Source organism: Carassius gibelio, chromosome A25 (assembly GCF_023724105.1).
Source record: "Carassius gibelio isolate Cgi1373 ecotype wild population from Czech Republic chromosome A25, carGib1.2-hapl.c, whole genome shotgun sequence".
In the NCBI taxonomy this organism is placed as follows: Eukaryota; Metazoa; Chordata; class Actinopteri; order Cypriniformes; family Cyprinidae; genus Carassius; species Carassius gibelio.
The window spans coordinates 1,554,887-1,574,383 of record NC_068395.1 but is presented as its reverse complement, the minus strand read 5'-3'; the positions used below and the strand labels follow the sequence as shown (position 1 = coordinate 1,574,383).

The window sequence follows — 19,497 nt, the reverse complement described above, 5'->3', positions numbered from 1 at the left end:
TTACCCAGAACTTCTCCGTTGATGTTTGCTTGAAGTGTGTTTTGTGTTGCTGGTGCTTCTTTTTAAACGAGAAAAGAAGACATTGTGTGGTGTTTAGCTCTGTTTCGTCTCGTATGTGACCGTATCTGAATGTTTTGCATGATCAGTTGACTAAATCAATACATTCATACACATTTCCTAGAAGTTGTTTTAAATCTAGAATTTACCTATGCTCTTATATTATTGCTTGTATGTGTCCATTAAAGATGATTTTAACTCTCTCAACAAATAATATCTTCTGTTTTAGGGTAATAAGGAACAGTTGGATAGTATGAAGGGAGAACACCTGCCCAGTGCTTTATGGGATACTAGAGGAACCAGAGAACGAGGTGAACTTGACCAAGGAAAAGGGAAGAAAATTGACAACAACTCTGGGAACCTGAAACCTCAACAGAAAGGGATGGATGACGGCAGGTCTTTGGGAAGAGAGGGTAGTGTTTCCCCAAGACATCTGACAAGAAGTCCAAGAAGGTACATATGTTGCATTACTGGAAGGAATTAATTAGTGATCCAATCATGTTGAAGAACTTGATTTTACTAGGGGTTCAAACACGTAGCGCTGAAACCATATTGTTAGGATGGTCACGGATGAGCGATTTCCACATAAAACTGATCGTGCAGACCAAACTGTACGTCGTAGAGACTTAAAACTTTCAGGGATGATAGTACTCACACCACCTACAACGTGACCAAGGCTCACCCCAATCGGCCTGACGGGGGCGCTACAGCGATCGAAAGAATGAAATCGCTCATAACTCCAAACCGTCAGTCGCAAGTTCAAGTGTCTTATGTCGTTGAAATACTTGGCTCATGGCAGACAAAAAAGATTTGATCGTGAGCTGGCAATATTTTATAGTATTTTCGTATTTTTTGCATAACCTACTTTTGCGAACTAGTCCTAGGTTTTTCACCTGGTCAGAACAAGGATTCTCTGGAGAGTGAATATCAATAATAATCAAAAAAAACTTTGAAATTTCGACTCACCGTTGCAAAGGGACGCCAAAACCTTCGAAGGGGGCAAGGCCACTTAAAATGCATGTAACTCCTAAACAGAATGAGATCTCTTCGCCAAACTCGGGAATAGTATTTTTTGAGGGAATAAACGAATGTGCATTGCGTGGTTTTCCGTTGATAGATCTCCAAACAACTTTGCCTCTAGAATCACTGCTGTCAATCAAATAGTTTTTTAAATGATTGAGAAGATGTGAAAAACCTACGTTTGCAAACTAGTCCAAGGTTTTTCGCTCAATCTGGAAAAGAAAACACAGCAATGCAATTCTCTGGACTCTCTCGGTCAATAATTAAAACCTAATAAAGCCTCAGAAAAAAGTCTCAAAGTTTCCGAGACCGGACCACAGCTGGTGCTCTAACAGTCATAAACGTCAGAAATACATCATAGTTCTATGGTAAATCACCTGGATTTGAGACAATGTTTTTTTTAAATAATTGATTTAAGTGGTTACAGGCTTGCTAAATAATATGTCATGTCTTGTTCCTTATGCGTTTAAATACCTAAAGCTCTTGAACCCCAGTAATCGCTGCTTGCAGCTATACTTTTATTTTATTTCCTCCCTGGAATTCCTTTTATATGAACAAAATACTGAGGGCACAGCAAACAGCCACGGGTGATAGATCAATACACATTTTATGAATTTTTTTCATTCTATTTCTAAGGTATATGTATGCGTGTAAAACAATCTCTATAGTCATGACATACTGCATTGTGTTATTTTTCTTTTGTCACTTATGTTTCATGCTAATGCATATAGTCATCAGGTTTTTGCTGAAGCTTTGACTCTGCTTCTGGTGTCATCATTGCTGGTTCCCTGGTGGAGGACGTGCAGTTGCCTTTTTTAAAATATCTTTCATTTTAACTTCATTATGAGATCTGTGCATCTCCAGTACTGACAGGGCACGACCACATGGTGAGGAAGATGAAGAGGAGGAAAAGAAAACTGTAGGTAGCCAAGCCAGAAATCTCCGTGTAGCTCCTCCTCTGCAGGGCAAACCCTCCCGACCTGCGACCCGCCATAACGGAGACCTCGAGTCTGTCTTTGATGATAGTACTTTAAGTGAGCTATCGGAAGAGGACAGGAGGTATACATGCAGTATCTACATGCTTTTTTAATGCAATATATTATTTATAATTGTTGCAATGTTGCAACATTATATGTATAACTTGGCCTGCACAGAATCTGTGTGCCCAGCAAACACCTGTAATACTTACACCCACATTAAGTGAAAGCAAATGAAAAGAGGGTAGATTCCATATGGGCCTTGTTATAAAATTAATTTTTTTTAAGAGAATACTGCATTATATCCTCATTATAGAGCACCAGACTTGCTCTCCGGTAGACTGGTGTTTTCTGATAAAGAATAAAACCATGTTTTTTATTTGTACTGACAGATCCCCATCTTCAAGGCGTAAGAAAGAGCAGGTGAGCTTTTGTGCTGATAAAACCTCTAAAAAATAAGTGTTCGTTTAAGACAGTGGTTACCAAACTGTACACTGACTTTTCAGAATATTAAGGAAAATGTTACTCATAATTTTAACACCGGATACTCAGTGTCACACACGTGTTGTATGGACTGTATTGTCTCCTATGCAGAGTACTGGAGAGCTGGAGATGGGGGATGATTTTGAAGATCTCACCCAGTCTTCTGACACAGCCACTGAGGAACTAGAGACTCCAGTATCTGGATACCACAATGCATCTCTGCTCTTCAAACAGCTGGACTCCAGCTATCTGGGTGAGTCGCTCAGCTCCAGTCAGCTGTAAGCAAACGGTTAAGTTCAGATGTTCAGCGAATGAAGATGTTCGCTTGTGTCCTGCAGACTCTGTGAGTGTGGTGAAACTACAGAACATGTTTCATGAGTACGAACGCACCATCCAGAGGGAGAGAGACCGACACAGCCGTCTGGCGGATAAAACCTCTCAGCTGGAGCAGGAACGCAACGAGCTCAAGATCCTGCTGGATGAGATCAGAGGCAGCAAGACGGGCCTGGAACATCTCAAACTGGAGCTGGAAACGGACATGAACAATCTCAAGTGAGCTTATCTCGGTGCATCTGTAACTCGCCAGGGTGTGTGACACTGACTCTCTCTTCTCTCTCTCTTCTCACGGAAGGTTCCTGTTGAGACAGGAACAGGAGAAGCATCAGAGCGCTCACATGCTGTATAATAAAACCCGTGAGCAGCTCCAGAGGAAAGAGGAGCAGCAGCGAGCCGAGGCCGAGGAGCGCCACAAAGCCGAGCTGAAAGTCCGTAGTTTGGAACTGGAGATCAGAGCTCTGAAGAACAGCATCAAACAGGTCAAAAACAGCAGGCTGTTAAAATGTATCTGCTAAAACCAGCTCACAACTCAGTGTGCTGAAGAGTGTGTTTGTGTGTTTAGCTCGAGGAGGACAGAGATGAGTCTCAGCGTCTTCTGTCACATGAGCGCAGTGCTCGCGCCCTACAAGAGGAGCTACTCAACAACCATCTGCGTAAGCAGCAGAACATTGAAGAGGAGAACCTTCGAAACCTCAACAAGAGCAATGAGGTACCGCTGCCACCTTCTCAAAAACTGCATATGTTTGTCGGGGAATATTTAGAAATGTTCTATTTACGTTAGCAGCTAGCAAATTCATTGCAAATAAAAATGTATGCAGTCAAAAATGCAGTGATGTAATGTCTTTACAGCCACACATGCAGTGACGTCAGAGCTTTACAATCACACATGCAGCAATCTCATAACTAAACTACAGTCAGATACGCTATGATGTAATGCAGTCACATTTGAAGTGACGTCATCATTTTACTTCCACAAATGCAGAAAAGTCACAGCATTACAGCTACATATGCAGTGACATCATCACTTAAAGGGATAGGTCACCCTAAAATAAAAATTAGCTGATTTTACTAACCTCATCTTCAAGGTGTATACGACTTTATTCTTTCAGACGAATACAATCAGAGTTTTATTAAAAACTGTCCTGGCTCGGCCAAGCTTTATAATGGAAGTGAATGGGTGTTGAGATTTTGAAACCCAAAAAAGTGAGTCCATCCATCGTAAAAAGTGGATACACTAATCTCTTGTGAACATGCATCCGACTTTATCAGATTATGGCTTTAACAATTTTAAATATAGATATTATTCTCACACAAACGCAGCGCTTCACGTCAGAAGACCTATAGTAACCCCCGGATCCGTGTCCGTGTGGAGCACTTTTTATGATGGATTGATGCACTTTTTTGTGTTTCAAAATCTCAACAGCCATTCACTGCCATTATAAAGCTTGGAAGAGCCATTTAAACTCCCATCACATTAATCTGAAAGAATAAAGTCATGTACACCTAGGACGGCTTGAGGGTGAGTAAATCTTGGGATAGTTTGCACTTTTGGGTAAACTATCCCTTTATAACAGGCAAATATGCAGTGATGTCATAGATTTATGGTCATACATGCATTAATGCCAGAACTTTACAACAACATATGCAGGGATTACAGTCAATTATGCAGTGATGTCATTGCTTTACAAACATAGCCTGTGTCATCATAGTTTTATGGCCACATAGTGACATCATAGCTTTACAGTCTAATATGCAGTCATATCTTTACAATCACATATTCGGTGACATCATAGCTTTGCAGATTGTATTACATCCCATCTAAGAAACCATGAAGAGCATGAGTTTAATTGAACAAATTACCAATATGCAGTTATACAATGTCTTTGCAATCACATATGTAGTCACGTCATAGTTACATCATTGCTTTACAAAATGCTCATCCCATCTAAGAAACCATGAATATGAGCATAACCGAGAATGAATGCAAAAAAAACGCAGGATGTCATATCTTTGCAATTGAGAACAAATGACCAATGTCCCTAAATCAAATATGTGAACTTGGTGATCTATGTTTACCGCATGTAAGCAGTGAACTAAAACTCAACTGCTCTAATCCTGTTTGCTGGCATGTGATTGGTCAGATTTACAGGCTTTGTGCTAATGTCCTGCACTTAGGCATTAACTTACTGTTACATAGACAATCACTCTGTTGCAACCAGGCCACATACTGTGTCATTAAAAAAAATAAAAAATGTTTGTTGCATGTTAAACTGAGTTCATAACTGGTGTTGTGCTCAGGCCATGTCCCAGCTCACAGAGGCATCGGATCGTGAGCGAGAGTTGATGCAACAAAACCGAGTCCTACAGGATGATCTGAACACTGCTCGGGCCGAGCTGGACCGCTCACAGTGCCACAGCCGACAGGAAGAGTCCCGGCTGGCCGAGGAGAGAGACGCTCTTCGTGAGAGACTGGAGGATGCCCGCAGGGACATGAAGCTGAGCGAGGAGGCCTTGGCCCAGACTGTGTTCCAGTACAACGGCCAGCTGAGCGCACTGAAGGCCGAGTGCTCAGTGATCACGGCTAAACTGGAGCACGAGAGGCAAGTGAGGCAGCAGCTGGAGGCCGAGGCCGAGGCGAGCAGGGGACGACTGCAAGCAGCACTGCAGGAGGCAGAGAGATGCCAGGTCAGCTTCAACTCATTCGTGTTCAACTACAGGGAAAGGGGTTTTGGGAACTGCTGTTAATTTGTCATATTGTTGCAACCTCTCAGGCATCACGCACAGATGCAGAGCGCTCTCTCCAGCGAGACCGTGAGGAGCACCAGCGGGCGCAGGAAAAGCACATCTTTGAGTCCAGTACACACCGGGACACCATCCAGTCCCTGTCCCAGAAACTCAGCAAGGCCGAGGCGCGTGCCAACAGCCTGGAGAACGAGTGTCACCGCAGCGCTCTGACCATCGCTGAGAAGGGCGTACTGTTGGAGACTCTGGCCCGGGAGAAAGACCAGGCCCTGGCCAAACTCAAAGAACTGGAGACCACGGTCCTGAGCGAGCGGGAGCAGGCCAGCCGTGCGGGAGCCAGACAGGAAGCAGTGCAGGAGAGACTGGCCCAGGCTCAGAGTGAGAGCGCACTGCTACGACAGCAGCTGGAGGAGGCGCTCAACAAGGGCTCGGCCAAGGAGAGAGCCGTTACAGATGTGCAACAAAACTTCGCCGAAATGCTGAACCAGTTACGTGCAGACGGAGAGGAGAGAGTCCACCTGGTGGAGGAGAGAAGCAAAGAGCTGGCAAAGACAAACAGCGAGCTGAGAGATCAGAATTACAAACTAGAGCAGGAGAAAGCTGATCGAGAGGTAGAGGACACTGAGATTCCCTTTCTTTTCTTCTTTTTTATCAGTGGCTCTATCAGTGTCTGTTGTAAGCGGACAACATCATGCTGTTCACTAATGGACACATCAGAAGTTACACTGAGACTAGACCGCAACAATAAATTAGTAAGCTTTATGGGATAGTTTAGCTTGGAATCATACTTTTTTTTTATCATAATTAAAATTAATATATTCTTTTTTAGATATTTATTATATATATATATATATATATATATATATATATATATATATATATATATATATATATATATATATATATATATATATATATATATATATATATATAATATAAATATTTAAAACATTTAAATATTTTATAAAATAGTGATGTGTGTATATATATATATATATATATATATATATATATATATATATATATATATATATATATATTCTGTAATTAAAGTATATAAATATACATTTGTTTTAAAATATACTGTATAAATGTATTGCAAATATTTTTTCTTTTAATATATTAAAATAATAATAATAAGAAAAAATAAAAGAAACTCAAAATAAAAAAAATACAAAACATGTTAACTGTTATTAAAATAATTAATACAAAAAAGAAAACTTTAAAATAATAATAGCAATAATAATATATACATATTAATAGTAATATTAATATAGTGTACATTTATATAAATTGTGTAATATATATATATATATATATATATATATATATATATATATATATATATTCTAAAATAACATATATAATGTTTAGATATATTAAAATATGAGATACAAAAATAATTTCTGATTTGCAGTATGACAAAAATAGAAGTGGGACATGGTTCAACCGAAAGGTGCATTGCAACACATTTTGCACTTTTAGCTGTAGACTTGTTTGATGGAAGTGATTGACCTCTCAATGTGTTGTACACGTCCCTGTGTAGACCCTGTAAACCTGATCAAATGAGAGTATTAAGCTGATGTTTTTTACAGAGCTCTCTGAGGCAGCTGCAGCAGGAACTGGCCGACTGTCTGAAGAAGCTGTCCATGTGTGAGGCTTCTCTGGAGGTCAACACACGCTACCGTAATGATCTGGAGGAGGAGAAGCTGCGCACACACAAGGACATGGACAGATTGAGGGGAAAGGTAACCATCAGTCTACTTATACTTCCTGAAAACCGTCTGATATTTAACTGCAGCAGCTTCATTCTCAGGAACAATGCGTGTTCATTTATTGATTTCAGCGATATAATATCCTTTGAGTTGTTTGTTTTTATACTTTGTTTGTGTTCAATTGCAGCTGCAGGAGTCTGAGGAAGTGTACGTCCAGGCAGAGAGACGCATCAGTCAGCTGAAGAGCTCTCTGGACGACAAAGAGCGAGAAGCCTGCAGTACCGCTCAGAAACTAGAGGAGGCGCTAGCTGCTTCCACAAGCAAAGAGCAAACCATTAAACAGCTGGAGGAGGCGGTGCAGAGGTACCAATAACTGGTGTAAACAGGGTCCTCAATCACTCATCTACTGGCTTCATATGATACATGTCACACTGTAACAACAATGCTACTGATATAAGTGACGTGAGGAATTAAAATCAGAGTTTATTACAGAAAAATATATTCTGTTTGTATGTATGTGTGTGTATTTATTCAGGGCTCTAAGGAGCACTCCTAATTAAAAAAAATTAATAGCACAGTCAAAAAAATCAGAAACCCCTTATGATCAATATTAATGATATTTGACTCCTTAAAGTGATTTACAGGGGCATTTTGTTTATCTTTGGCATTTTTTCTAGCTTTATTAAAAGTGTCATGTTTTATGTCAAATTCAGACATTTTTCATAATTAGAATATTAAATAGAATACAAATAATAAATAAATGTTAATAAGAATATTAGATGTTAGATTACATGTATTTATTTAGTAATTTATTGCATAAGCTTAATTGTATATGGATATTAATATTTAATGAGTAGCTTGCTATATTCATATAAAATATATATTGCATTGTATAATAAGTTATTTAATATGAATATTATAATGTAATTTAGTGCATGCCATTACGTTGTTGTATATTAAATGTACAATAATTTGAACATTAAATTAATACATTTATATTCATATTTACGTTATAGACATGAATATTCTATTATAATCATTAATAATATATTTTATGAATATATTTATATGTACATATTTAAGTAGTAATATATTGCATAATTTATTGAATCATATATTAAGATTAATGTTCAAATCTATAAAGTAATATGTAGTGCACACTAACATTAAATGTATATTAATTAAAATGAATATTTTCTAAAAAGATTTACATTCATTTATTATTTAATTATTAATTTGTTAAATAATATTAAAGTATTTAATTGCTAATTTAAAAATGCATTCAAATGAAGCACCGTGTTCCTCATCTTAAAGCTAAACCACAGAAATTAATTCATCTTCTAAAGTATGTGATCATTAATGGGTGAAAATGGTTGATGTGATTATGATATATCAACAGGTTAGAGATCGAGAACGCCAGACTGGAGGCCACGGCCAAACAGCAGACCAACCGCATCGAGGTGCTTCAGAAGGGCGTTCAGGAGGGCACGGTGGTGAGTTCTCCCAAATATCACTCGTTTGACCACTAGACTGTGAAGAAGAAGCGTCCTGACTCAACTGATAAGGGTAGATTTCTGGGATGAAACGATTCCCACATGTGACAATTTTTTTTTAGCAAAATGAGATTTAAGAAATATGATCAGTTAAATGTGTCCTTTTATTACTGCTTGGACAAAATGCTGCACATTTCTTTGTGAAATTGAAATATAACACTATAATAATTAGGGCTGAAACGATTCCTCGAGTAACTCGATTACAAAAAATGAACAACATCTCCAGAACTTCTCTGACAGTCACTTCATGAGCATTTGACCGTTTGATTTGAGTAAAACTAGCGTCACATCACATACACAGAACTGTAAAGGTACGTCAACCCGTCAAAATAAAAGTCTGGTTTAGTTTAAAGACAATTATTTGCAAGAGATATATTACTATTGTTCAGCAGAATGTACATAGCCTACTACAAAAAAAAAAAAAACATTATTTTTTTTAAGGTTTAATCACACAACATTTCTTCCATGTTTTATTTTTAATAGTAAATCCCCTTTGTTTACCAAAAAGTTATGTTTGCTTAATTTTCAATAATTAAAAGATAGATTTAAAACCCCAGCTGAATGGCACTTAAAGCACTTAATTAATCTGTCAACTTTATTGTCATTGTTCAGTTGTTACAAGTACAGACAGAGAAACAATGGGTAATAATTAAATGTTTATTTTTGATGTATGCATTGCATTCTATGCGTTTAAAAAATTCAAATATTTTTTTTCAAAAAAATGAAACTTGCTTGTTCATTTCAAGAGACCCAGGAGTCTTATTTTCTCTTGCATATTAATGCACGTTAATTAAGCAAAAACACATCTTATCAGATTTCTTGATTAATCTATTGAATTTTTGGTAGAATACTAGATCACTAAAATATTCGATAGCTACAGCCCTAAACACACTTTTGTTGGTTTTGATTGCTTCTGTTGTCCTCATTTGTAAATCACTTTGGATAGAAGCATCTGCTAAAAGACAAAATTTAAATGTAATGTAAATTAAATAACAAAATTGAAATTTTAAAACAAAACCCAAATCAAATAAATAATACAAATAAAAGAAATATCTAAGACTTTGTCTGTGCTCTTTCCATTTAAAATGAGTTGCAACCACTGCATTTTAACCATGATACAAAGATGCTGCATACATGCAACATGAGCAGTTTTTAATCTAAATTGCATTGTAAAATTTCGAAATTTGAAGGAAAAACAGAATGATTTGACTTGACTTTTATGAAACTATACATAAAAATTAGGGCTGTCAAAAATAGTGCGTTAACGACGTTAATTAGTTGTTTGTCGTTAATTACGTCAAATTTTTTAACGCATTTCACGCATGCGCAGTGTGACAAATTATTCAGGTCAGGAAAGTCTCGTCGATTTCTGAATTCTCAAGATAGTAAAAAACACGAAAACACCGCAACGAAAACACAGAAGGAGCTTAAGGTTTTACCCCAGTTGCTCTCAAATACATTCATGCCAAGCTCGATAAACAGAGACGACTTTGGTAGTTGATACGCTGGAGCTTCTTCCTGTTCTAGCGTCCTGTGTTTCACACTGCGCATGCGCAGAGCGCATACATGCAATGCAGCGAAAATTACAGCTGTGTGGAAAAGCATATGCATTTTTACTTGGTTTTAGTGGCACTTGAAGCCTTCAGAACGTGAAAATATCGATCCTAAAGTATTGTGGCAGAGCAAATGAACACCTCCTAAAAACAAGAGTGCCCAGAGTGCAGAGGGCGCGTGTTTGTGTTTCTGAGTTCATTCTTTCGAGTTTCTCTATGCATAATTTCATAGATATGTGGCTATATTTAACCACTGGTTCACCTAAAACTCTTACACTATCTGTAGTTAAATGGCATGGTTTGATATAGTGCTCAGGTAAATTTGATCTAAGTAAATGTTAAACTTTTGAAATTCTGAAAAAAAGAACCACATATTGATGAATCAATACATGAACATTATGTATCTGTGTCCTGTTATTTATCTTTTGGTATGCATTTCAGAAAAAAATGGTTAAGATTCAGGTGTAATTGCAAATAGTGATTAATCATGATTAATCCACTGAAAATTCTGATTAATTTGATTAAAAATTGTAATCATTTGACATCCCTAATAAAAATATCTGTATGAAACCGAAACGGCAGACGAACTGAACGAGATGCAGATCCACTCTCTGCCAGCAGGTGGCGCTTAAAGCGTTTCCTTGGTTACTGCTGTAAACAAAGCGGCGCTGCACTTATTAACTTTAATATGCTTTATACCAAGGCAAGATGAAAAGGAAAAACACCTTCTAAACTTTTCTAAATATGATAAGTTCCTCTCAGACATACATTCATATAAACTCCTACACCTAACTGAATCGCGATTTGTTTAGCATCTCAGCTGATTTGAATCGTCGCATTTTTAATCCAATTTCAACCGGCTCACGGTTAATCGTTACATCCCTAGTAGATTTAGACATTAATCCTGACAGAGCCTCGTTTTACCCTCTTAAGTCATCCGAGCTTCACTTTAGTTGAACTCTGTTTATTTGTGCCAGTGCAGAATGAGCTGATTGTACATGTGAGTCAGTTTTCATGTGAACTGATGCCGTAGTCACTCTTTTCACAGCTATCAGGCTCATCACCTGGAGAAGGGGTTGGTATCAAACATTGATAAGTTCTTTCTTTCCTGCGAATTACAGCTCTTCGAGACTTCAAATCTCACTGTGATTTACACTTGAAACAAAAAAAGTGTCTGTATTCTTTATTGCTTTTCTTTAGTTTGGTTGTTAGCGGGGTATTTTCTCTGTTTTGGTGGTGGACTCTGCGGATTTCTTTTGATTTGCATTGATTGTAAACTATCTTTGTGCCTTCTGCATTTCTGGTTTCTGAGATCTAAAGTAGATCTAGATCTGAATGAAGTACTTTGCTGAGAGGGTGATCAAGGCCCTGTTGTGTATTGACATCTGTGATTGTTCTCAGGTCAGGAATCGTTTGGAAGACATCGTCACAAACCTGCAGAGCAGTAAGATGACGCTAGAAGAACAACTCAACCGAGAGGTGAACTTTATGACAAACGTGGCACATTCAGCTTCAAAATGCATCTAAAGCAATAGATGAAGAGGGGATAGATTGGGAATAATTCAGTTTATTCATTGAGTGTAATTTTAGTAAATAAATATTTTAAATTTAATTTAATTTTTTAGGTTTTCTGATTTATTTAAATTTTAGAGTTTTAGTAAAGTTATTAAAATTATTGTATTTTTAGTTTAATTTATATATTAAACTAAAAAAAAAAATATATATATATATATATATATATATATAATTAATTAAAATGGGAAATGTTGTGGCAACTAACTAAAATAAAATGTAAAATTTTAATTTAAAAAAAAATATATATATATATTTAATTTATTTTAAGCAATGAAAATGTTTTTTTTCTTTAAATGTTTTTAGTCTTAGTTTTAGGTAATGATAATAGCCCTGATTCATAGTATTACAGGAAAGTATATTAACTTTGGTAAATTGGGGTTCTTCTCTCCAGGTACAGAAGCAGAGTATGCTATCCCATAATGCTCAGGACTCACAAGCACTGTGGGAGGAGGAGCTAAAGGGCCGCTCCCGACTGGGACTCCGCCTCTCAGAGCTGGAGAAAGAGAAAGGAGAACTGACCAATCAGGTGACAGAAAGACACAATGTCCATACAAAATATGTTACATTAAATTACAACAAATGATAATGAGTAATGATGCTGAAAATTCAGCTGCAGATCACAGAAATAAATTCAATTTTAAAATCTATTCAAATAGAAGACTTAATTGTGTAATAATATTTCACAGTATTGCTGTTTTTGCCATTTTTTGATCAAATATTTCAGCCTTGTGGAGCAGTTTCAAAAACATTTAAAAAATTGTTAAAAGCAGTATTCGCTGAAGTACTTAATGTCACACAGTGTAACACACGCCATAATGGTTTGAAGTGTCACATGCATCCTCTCTCTGTGTTTCAGATGGAGCTCGAGAAGAAAAAGGCCAAAAAACTATCCGAGCAGAAGAAATCTGTGGACACGCGTCTGGAGCAGGAGATGAAGAGAAACACAGACCTTCAGAAAGAAATGTACAGGTGACCCTTTAACCTTTAACCCCGAGCGCTGCAGCGCTACACCTGTAGACGTGTTTGAGTACATAGAGAAGCCAGCAGTGCGGATCCTCCAGCTTGCAAACCCGTGAGAGACGTGCATGTAGTGCGTACAGCTTTTTATATCTTACATTTGTTCAATTCACATTAATTCATTTTTTGCTGCTGTGGTGCTGTAGAATAACAAATCCATGTGTCCTGCTCAAAACCTTGATGCAGCATTTGAAAAGTAATGTATTTCCCAGTGTCTGTCTGTCTTCAGGTAATTTAATTTTAATTTAAGTAATTATTTTGTGTGCTTTCATCATTTTTATTAGTATTGTCCGTTTTCTTTTTTTTAGTTTTAGTTTAAGTAATTTCTAAAAAGCATTAGCATTTCTAATTCTCCATTTAGGTTTTGCATGTAATATATTTTATTTTATTTCAAATTGATGGGGAAAAATGCAATGGTTTTAGTTAATGATAACACTGATACAGAATGTCTCTGATTTCAGTGTATCTTACTGTGTGTGTGTCAGGTTGAAAACTCTGTTGAAGACGGCTAAGAAGCAGCTGCGTGAACCGGGCGGTGGACAGCTGGACTCTTCTCTGGGCAGCTTCAGAGGAGACATGAGCCACCGGCTGGAGGCTGAGAGCACCGTCAGCAGAATGAAGACCCGGGTACAGTCTCAGCTTTAGGCTTGCACAGACATTTGCAACATTTTTTGTCATTTTTAAAACATTTTTTCAGATTAAAGCATGCAAACTTGATTGACTGAGTCTCTTATGTCCTCCCTTTGCTTGCCTCTAATCCTGTGCTCACCCTTCCTCTGGTGCAGGTGGATGAGCTGCAGTCTCAGTACGAGCGGGAGGCATCACGCTGCTCGCGGCTGGAGGAGGTGAACAGACAGCTGAAGGAGAAGCTGTCGTCTGTGAAGAGCCTGAGCCGAAGCCACGAGCAGCTGGAGCGCAGTAAGAGGCAGCTGGAGGAGGAGGTGTCCAGTCTGCGCCGGCAGCTGGAGGCCGGTGTGATGGACCAGAGCCAGGCCGAGCAATACCGCAGGGAGACGGAGGAAAGAGCCCGACAGGAGATCCGACACAAACTAGAGGAGGTCAACCTGTTCCTGCAGGTACATGACATGCACCATAACACATTCACTTTTACCTTGTTTATTGTTGTTACATATTTGTGTGCAAAGTCCAAAGTAAACCACCAAATATAAGTGAAAATCAAGTGAATACAAAAACGTAGTTGGCCAGTTTCGATCGCATAATGCGAAAATGATATTCCTTTGCTTATTTATTGTATGTTAGTTTAGTTTTTTATTTTACATTACATACATTTCTTTAATATCAAATATTATTTAAAAAAATGTACAATAATTTTTCTTAAGTATTCACTCTTCACTCTTATTTAGTTTTCTGTTATTTAATTATTTATATTATATATCTAAAATATATTATTTTATCAAATAATTATAATAATTGTATTGTTTATAAAGCATATTTTGGTAATTTTTTATTTTTATTTATTATTTTAGAATTTTATATATATATATATATATATATATATATATATATATATATATATATATTGTAATTATTTTGTTTATTATACATTTTTAGATGCTATATTTCACATAGGCAGCATTTTATTTTATTTATATAATTTTATTATAATATATATTTCTAAAATATAACTTTAAATGTTATTCTTTTGTTTATTGTAAAAAGTTTTAGACACTTTTCGTATGTTTTGTCAGACGCAGGCGGCGTCTCAGGAAGCTCTGGAGCAGATGAAAGCTGCTAATGAGGCCAGTCAGCGCGCTCAGCTGGAGCAGCGCATCAGGGATCTGGAGGGAGAACTCAGCCGTTTACGCAGTATTCAGCAGGACAGTCTCGTTCAGAGAGACTCCAGCAACACAGAGCTGGAGCGCTACAAACAGCTGTACGGCGAAGAGCTCCGCCTCCGCAAGAGTCTGGCTGCCAAACTAGAAAGGTGAGAGGCATAATGGGAGCCTGGCCTCAGAATTATATTTAGAAATATGCCTTAATTATAATCACAGGTTAATGGCCTTTTTTATATATGTAACAAAAAAAATAGTTTAATGTTGATTAATGGCGGTTAATTAGTTAAAAGCATATTAGTCAAAGAAAATCATGATTAAGTGTATAACTGATTCTATAGGTATCACTAGCACCCTCTGTTCTGGTTTAGGTCATATTTAACTGGTTTGTTTAAAATATTTAAATCAAGGCCATCTTCAGTTACCACTGGTGTCCCTCAGGGCTCTGTTTTGGGCCCACTGCTATTCATCTTCTATTTACTTCCTCTTGGCCATATTTTCAGGAAATATGGTATCCATTTTCACTGCTATGCTGATCACATCTGTCTTTAAACACTAGCTCTTTTCTGCCACCATCCTTGACCAGATGTTTAGCTGAAATTAAAGATTGGCTTTCAGCTAACTTTCTAAAACTGGGGGGCTAACTCACTGGTACAAGATCTAAGACTAAATCTGATATTTTCTGTGGATATTCTCTGCAGGCCAGGACTCTGGGTGTCATTCTGGATATCACAGTCATTTGAGACCCACGATTATTAATATTTCCACCTGTGTAATATTAATCGTCTCTGTCCCTCTCTCACAATGAATAATACTGTTGACCATGGTTGTTTAGAAAGGCACCATTAAATAAAATGCTTTATTATTATTATTATTATTATTATAAATTCACCAAGTGTAATCAATTCAAAAAAGTAAAATGTAAATAAATATTATTTCAAAACATATCAAGGTGGTCCCAAACATTTTAGTTTTAGTAAGTAAAATAAAAAATAATAATACAGATTAATTAATAATAGGAGTCATAAAAATATATAATTAAATATTATTTCAATGCATATGAAATGAGAAACACAAAATGATTAATTATAAAAATAAACAATTTTAGTAAAAATAAATAAATAATAAAAAGAAATTTAATTCTAAACATAAATAATACAATTCTAAACATAAGTCATATTTCAAAACATATAGATGAAGAAAAGTATACATTTACCAAGCATAACTTAAAACGATAAATTAATGATATAAAGTACAGTATAAATAAGTCGAAAATCAATCAATCGATCAGTCAATCAATATTATTTTAAAGCATATCAGGGGAGGTATGGAAAATGATAAATTCAAGTAAAACTTAATAATTATAAATAAATGGCTAAAATATAAATAAAAATAGTAAAAAAAAAACATAATAATTAATAATTATTTCAGAGCAGATCAGGGAATGCGCAGAAATGGTAAAACTACCAAGTGAAGCTGAAATGAATACAAATAAATTAATAAAATAAAAAATAAATAGAAATCGGATACTAGTTAGAAATAAATATTGATTAAAGCATATTAAGGAAGGCACAGACAATTTCTATTAAACTTACAAACTAAAAATGAACACAAATAAATAAGCTACCCCTAATTTATTATTAATAATAATTATTAATGTAATTTTTAAAATAATTTTCTGTCAGTAAATAATCAAAAAGTGTAATGTAGAAGTGTTTACTTGATTTATTTCCATGATTCATTGTGAATAACGTGTCTTTTTGCTAACACGATGTGCAGGTCGAATGAGCGGTTAGCGGAGGCCAACACTAAACTCCTGAGCGAGAGGCAGCGCAGTAAATCCCTGCTCACCAGCAGTATAGTGAACGGTGGTTTAGGGGGTCCCGCTCTGGATATGGCATCTCTGGGCTCTGTGGGGGCATACGGAGCCTCTCTGGGACCCCTAAACAGAAGCCTGGGCCTCGGGACGCCTCTGCTGGGTACGGTAGGGGAATCGCAGAGCAGCCGTGTAGAGGCCTACCTGGCGAAGGTGAGCGATGCTACACCTCACTCGCTCAACATTCAACACTAACCTTGATCTAACACTTACACCCGAAAACAATCCCAGGTGGGGATTCTAAAACTAACCAAGGATGATATATTTCCTCCTCCCGCTATCTTTCCCTTCATAAACGTAGCAAATAACCTTCTGGTCTGTTTTTCCTGTGCCTGCTGTCTGGACTCATACCCTCTTCTGTCTCTGATATCTTCAGCTTCTTGCTCAAAAGTCTGTTTCTCACCTGTCCTCTCTGCAGCCTGATACCTGAGCAGGTGTGTAGCTGATGTGTGCAGATCTCTGACTGTCAGAACACACACACACACACACACACTCACGCACACCTGCTTTAATGTGTCTCAGTGGCTTCACACAGCTGTTTATGGGAGAAAACGTTGCGTCACAAGTCATGTTGGATAGATATTTTTTTAATTCTGAACAAGATTTTAATTAGATCAGAGTTTGATTGTAGACTTACAGTTGGTATAGGATATTAACTTTAACTTTGATTGAATACAGATGGATAAAACAAAAACTGTGTCCGTCTTCATTTCATTTCAACAAAATATGATTACCGTATTTTCCGGACTATAAGTCGCACTTTTATTCATAGTTTGGCTGGTCCTGCGACTTATAGTCAGGTGCGACTTATTTATCAAAATTAATTTGACATGAACCAAGAGAAATGAACCAAGAGAAAACATTACCGTCTCCAGCCGCCAGAGGGCGCTCTATGCTGCTCAGTTCTCCTGTAGTCTACCAATGAGCAGCATAGAGCGCCCTCTCGTGGCTGTAGACGGTAATGTTTTCTCTTGGTTCTAAATAAATGCGACTTATAGTCCAGTGCGATTTATATATGTTTTTTTCCTCGTCTTGACGTTTTTTTGGACTGATGCGACTTATACTCAGGTGCGACTTGTAGTCCAAAAAATACGGTATTTGTTTTAAATACAAATTAAAGAAATTATTTTCTATACCCATTGTATCTGTGCATTACAGCTTCTAGTATCACTGTAGTTAAAAAAAAAAAAACACTTTTAGAAAAAAAGGCAACTTTGTACAGAATTAGTTATTTAGTATTATTTATGTACTTTTATAGTATTTATGCATATTTTGGATTAACATTTATTTTTATATTCTCAGTTTTCTTTTCAATTTGTTTAAACTTTTTTCATTATTATTTTTTTTTTGTAATATTTCAATCTAGTTTAAATAGTTTTTCAGGTTTTGTTTTAATAATTATATATGCAGTATATTTAGTTTTAATAGTTGCAATAGTTTAGTAGATTACAGTTTTAATTTTTAAGTTTAAAGTTTTTCAATCATATATATATATATATATATATATACACTTTTCTAAATATTGCATGTATAAAATAAGCAGTATACAACTTTAAAACGTTGTTTTATGCTACACTGTGGTATATGTACCTTCTTCAGTTTAATTCAGAAATCAGCTTTTGGCATTTGAATTATTTTGTGTAAAAAATAAGAACTTTTGGAAGTTGGATCAGAGACCGTTCAATCATCACACTGGAAATGGAAGGAAGAGTCAAGTGCATTGCATTGTGGGATACAGTACTGAGTGCAGTGTGTCTGGTTCGGTTGTTAACTGCACGTTTTGTCATCTGGGTATTTAAAGGATGCAGAAGATTGACACACTGTGTACAGCATACATATCACTCAAGGAGCACGGTGTCTGAACATGTATATTTAAACGGGATCTAGTATTTATGATCAAATGTGTGATTTAATATGGTCTGCTGTTCTCAGGTCAGTAACTATTAGTCATATGTTGAATCCCTTTTCTTAATCCTTTTTGTAATAATTTTCTAAGACTAATATACTTTATTTAATATTATACTAATCAAATTAATTATAATCATATCATTAGCCAGGGTTACTTTACAGCTGTTTGTTCGGGCATGAAACCATAAAAAAATATCAGGTCATGTGACGCTGAAAACAGGAGTAATGACTGCTGAATATTCAGCTTTAACATCACAAGAATAAATTACACTTCAAAATATATTCAAATGTAAACAGCTATTTCAAATAGTAAAAATATATTAAATTTTATCATTAATTATTGCATTTTTAATCAAATAAATGCAGCCGTAAAACCCAACATTTTGAACGGCAGCAGATACTTTTACTAGCGTTTGGATCAGATGAGTCAAAGCATAGTTATGGTTATACATTCTTATAAGCAATAACCTGAGCGAGTGCTAGTTTTAGGAGGTTTAGATGTTTGATCTGGTTTGTTCCTGTTGCAGATGCAGACGGAGCTGGAGAAGAACATATCGAAGGAGCTGGACTATGGTGAGACATTATTATAACAATGTTCATATGTGTTTTATGTAAATAGTCTGATATACTGTTATTAAGATCTCACTTATTTATATTACAAGGTATGGGAATTTAATTATTTTGCTTTGGCATTTTAAATATCATCAGTTTGGGCCAGATATGAATAAAACGCATGCAAACTTAGTGTTTTCATTTTTCAGACTATACTTTTAAATGTCAGACTTTACGGGGTTAAAATGATCTTTAAGTCAGAGTTACATCATGACTGGTTGGGTCTCCACTCGATCCATTCAAAAATGTATTCTGAGTGAATTTGTTTGCACTCAAAAGT

At 36.3% G+C, this 19,497-nt stretch overlaps 1 protein-coding gene across 16 annotated transcripts in view; it reads left to right on the top strand.

Moving 5' to 3' along the window:
* Positions 1-19,497, top strand: part of LOC127947102 (ankyrin repeat domain-containing protein 26) — a 36,651-nt gene that overhangs the window by 15,251 nt on the left and 1,903 nt on the right. For 11 of the 16 annotated variants that reach the window (XM_052544055.1, XM_052544062.1, XM_052544054.1 and 8 more), the window contains 21 exons: positions 287-510; positions 1,942-2,136; positions 2,447-2,477; positions 2,649-2,790; positions 2,876-3,089; positions 3,169-3,352; positions 3,436-3,582; positions 5,172-5,558; positions 5,645-6,226; positions 7,211-7,363; positions 7,518-7,693; positions 8,730-8,823; positions 11,485-11,511; positions 11,838-11,915; positions 12,403-12,537; positions 12,868-12,980; positions 13,514-13,655; positions 13,814-14,104; positions 14,738-14,973; positions 16,601-16,850; positions 19,133-19,178. In XM_052544055.1, the coding sequence (XP_052400015.1) occupies positions 287-510; positions 1,942-2,136; positions 2,447-2,477; positions 2,649-2,790; positions 2,876-3,089; positions 3,169-3,352; positions 3,436-3,582; positions 5,172-5,558; positions 5,645-6,226; positions 7,211-7,363; positions 7,518-7,693; positions 8,730-8,823; positions 11,485-11,511; positions 11,838-11,915; positions 12,403-12,537; positions 12,868-12,980; positions 13,514-13,655; positions 13,814-14,104; positions 14,738-14,973; positions 16,601-16,850; positions 19,133-19,178 (3,847 nt within the window). The remainder of the gene's footprint in view (positions 1-286; positions 511-1,941; positions 2,137-2,446; positions 2,478-2,648; positions 2,791-2,875; positions 3,090-3,168; positions 3,353-3,435; positions 3,583-5,171; positions 5,559-5,644; positions 6,227-7,210; positions 7,364-7,517; positions 7,694-8,729; positions 8,824-11,484; positions 11,512-11,837; positions 11,916-12,402; positions 12,538-12,867; positions 12,981-13,513; positions 13,656-13,813; positions 14,105-14,737; positions 14,974-16,600; positions 16,851-19,132; positions 19,179-19,497) is intronic. The other 5 variants (XM_052544056.1, XM_052544063.1, XM_052544060.1 and 2 more) reach the window with 1 other exon arrangement.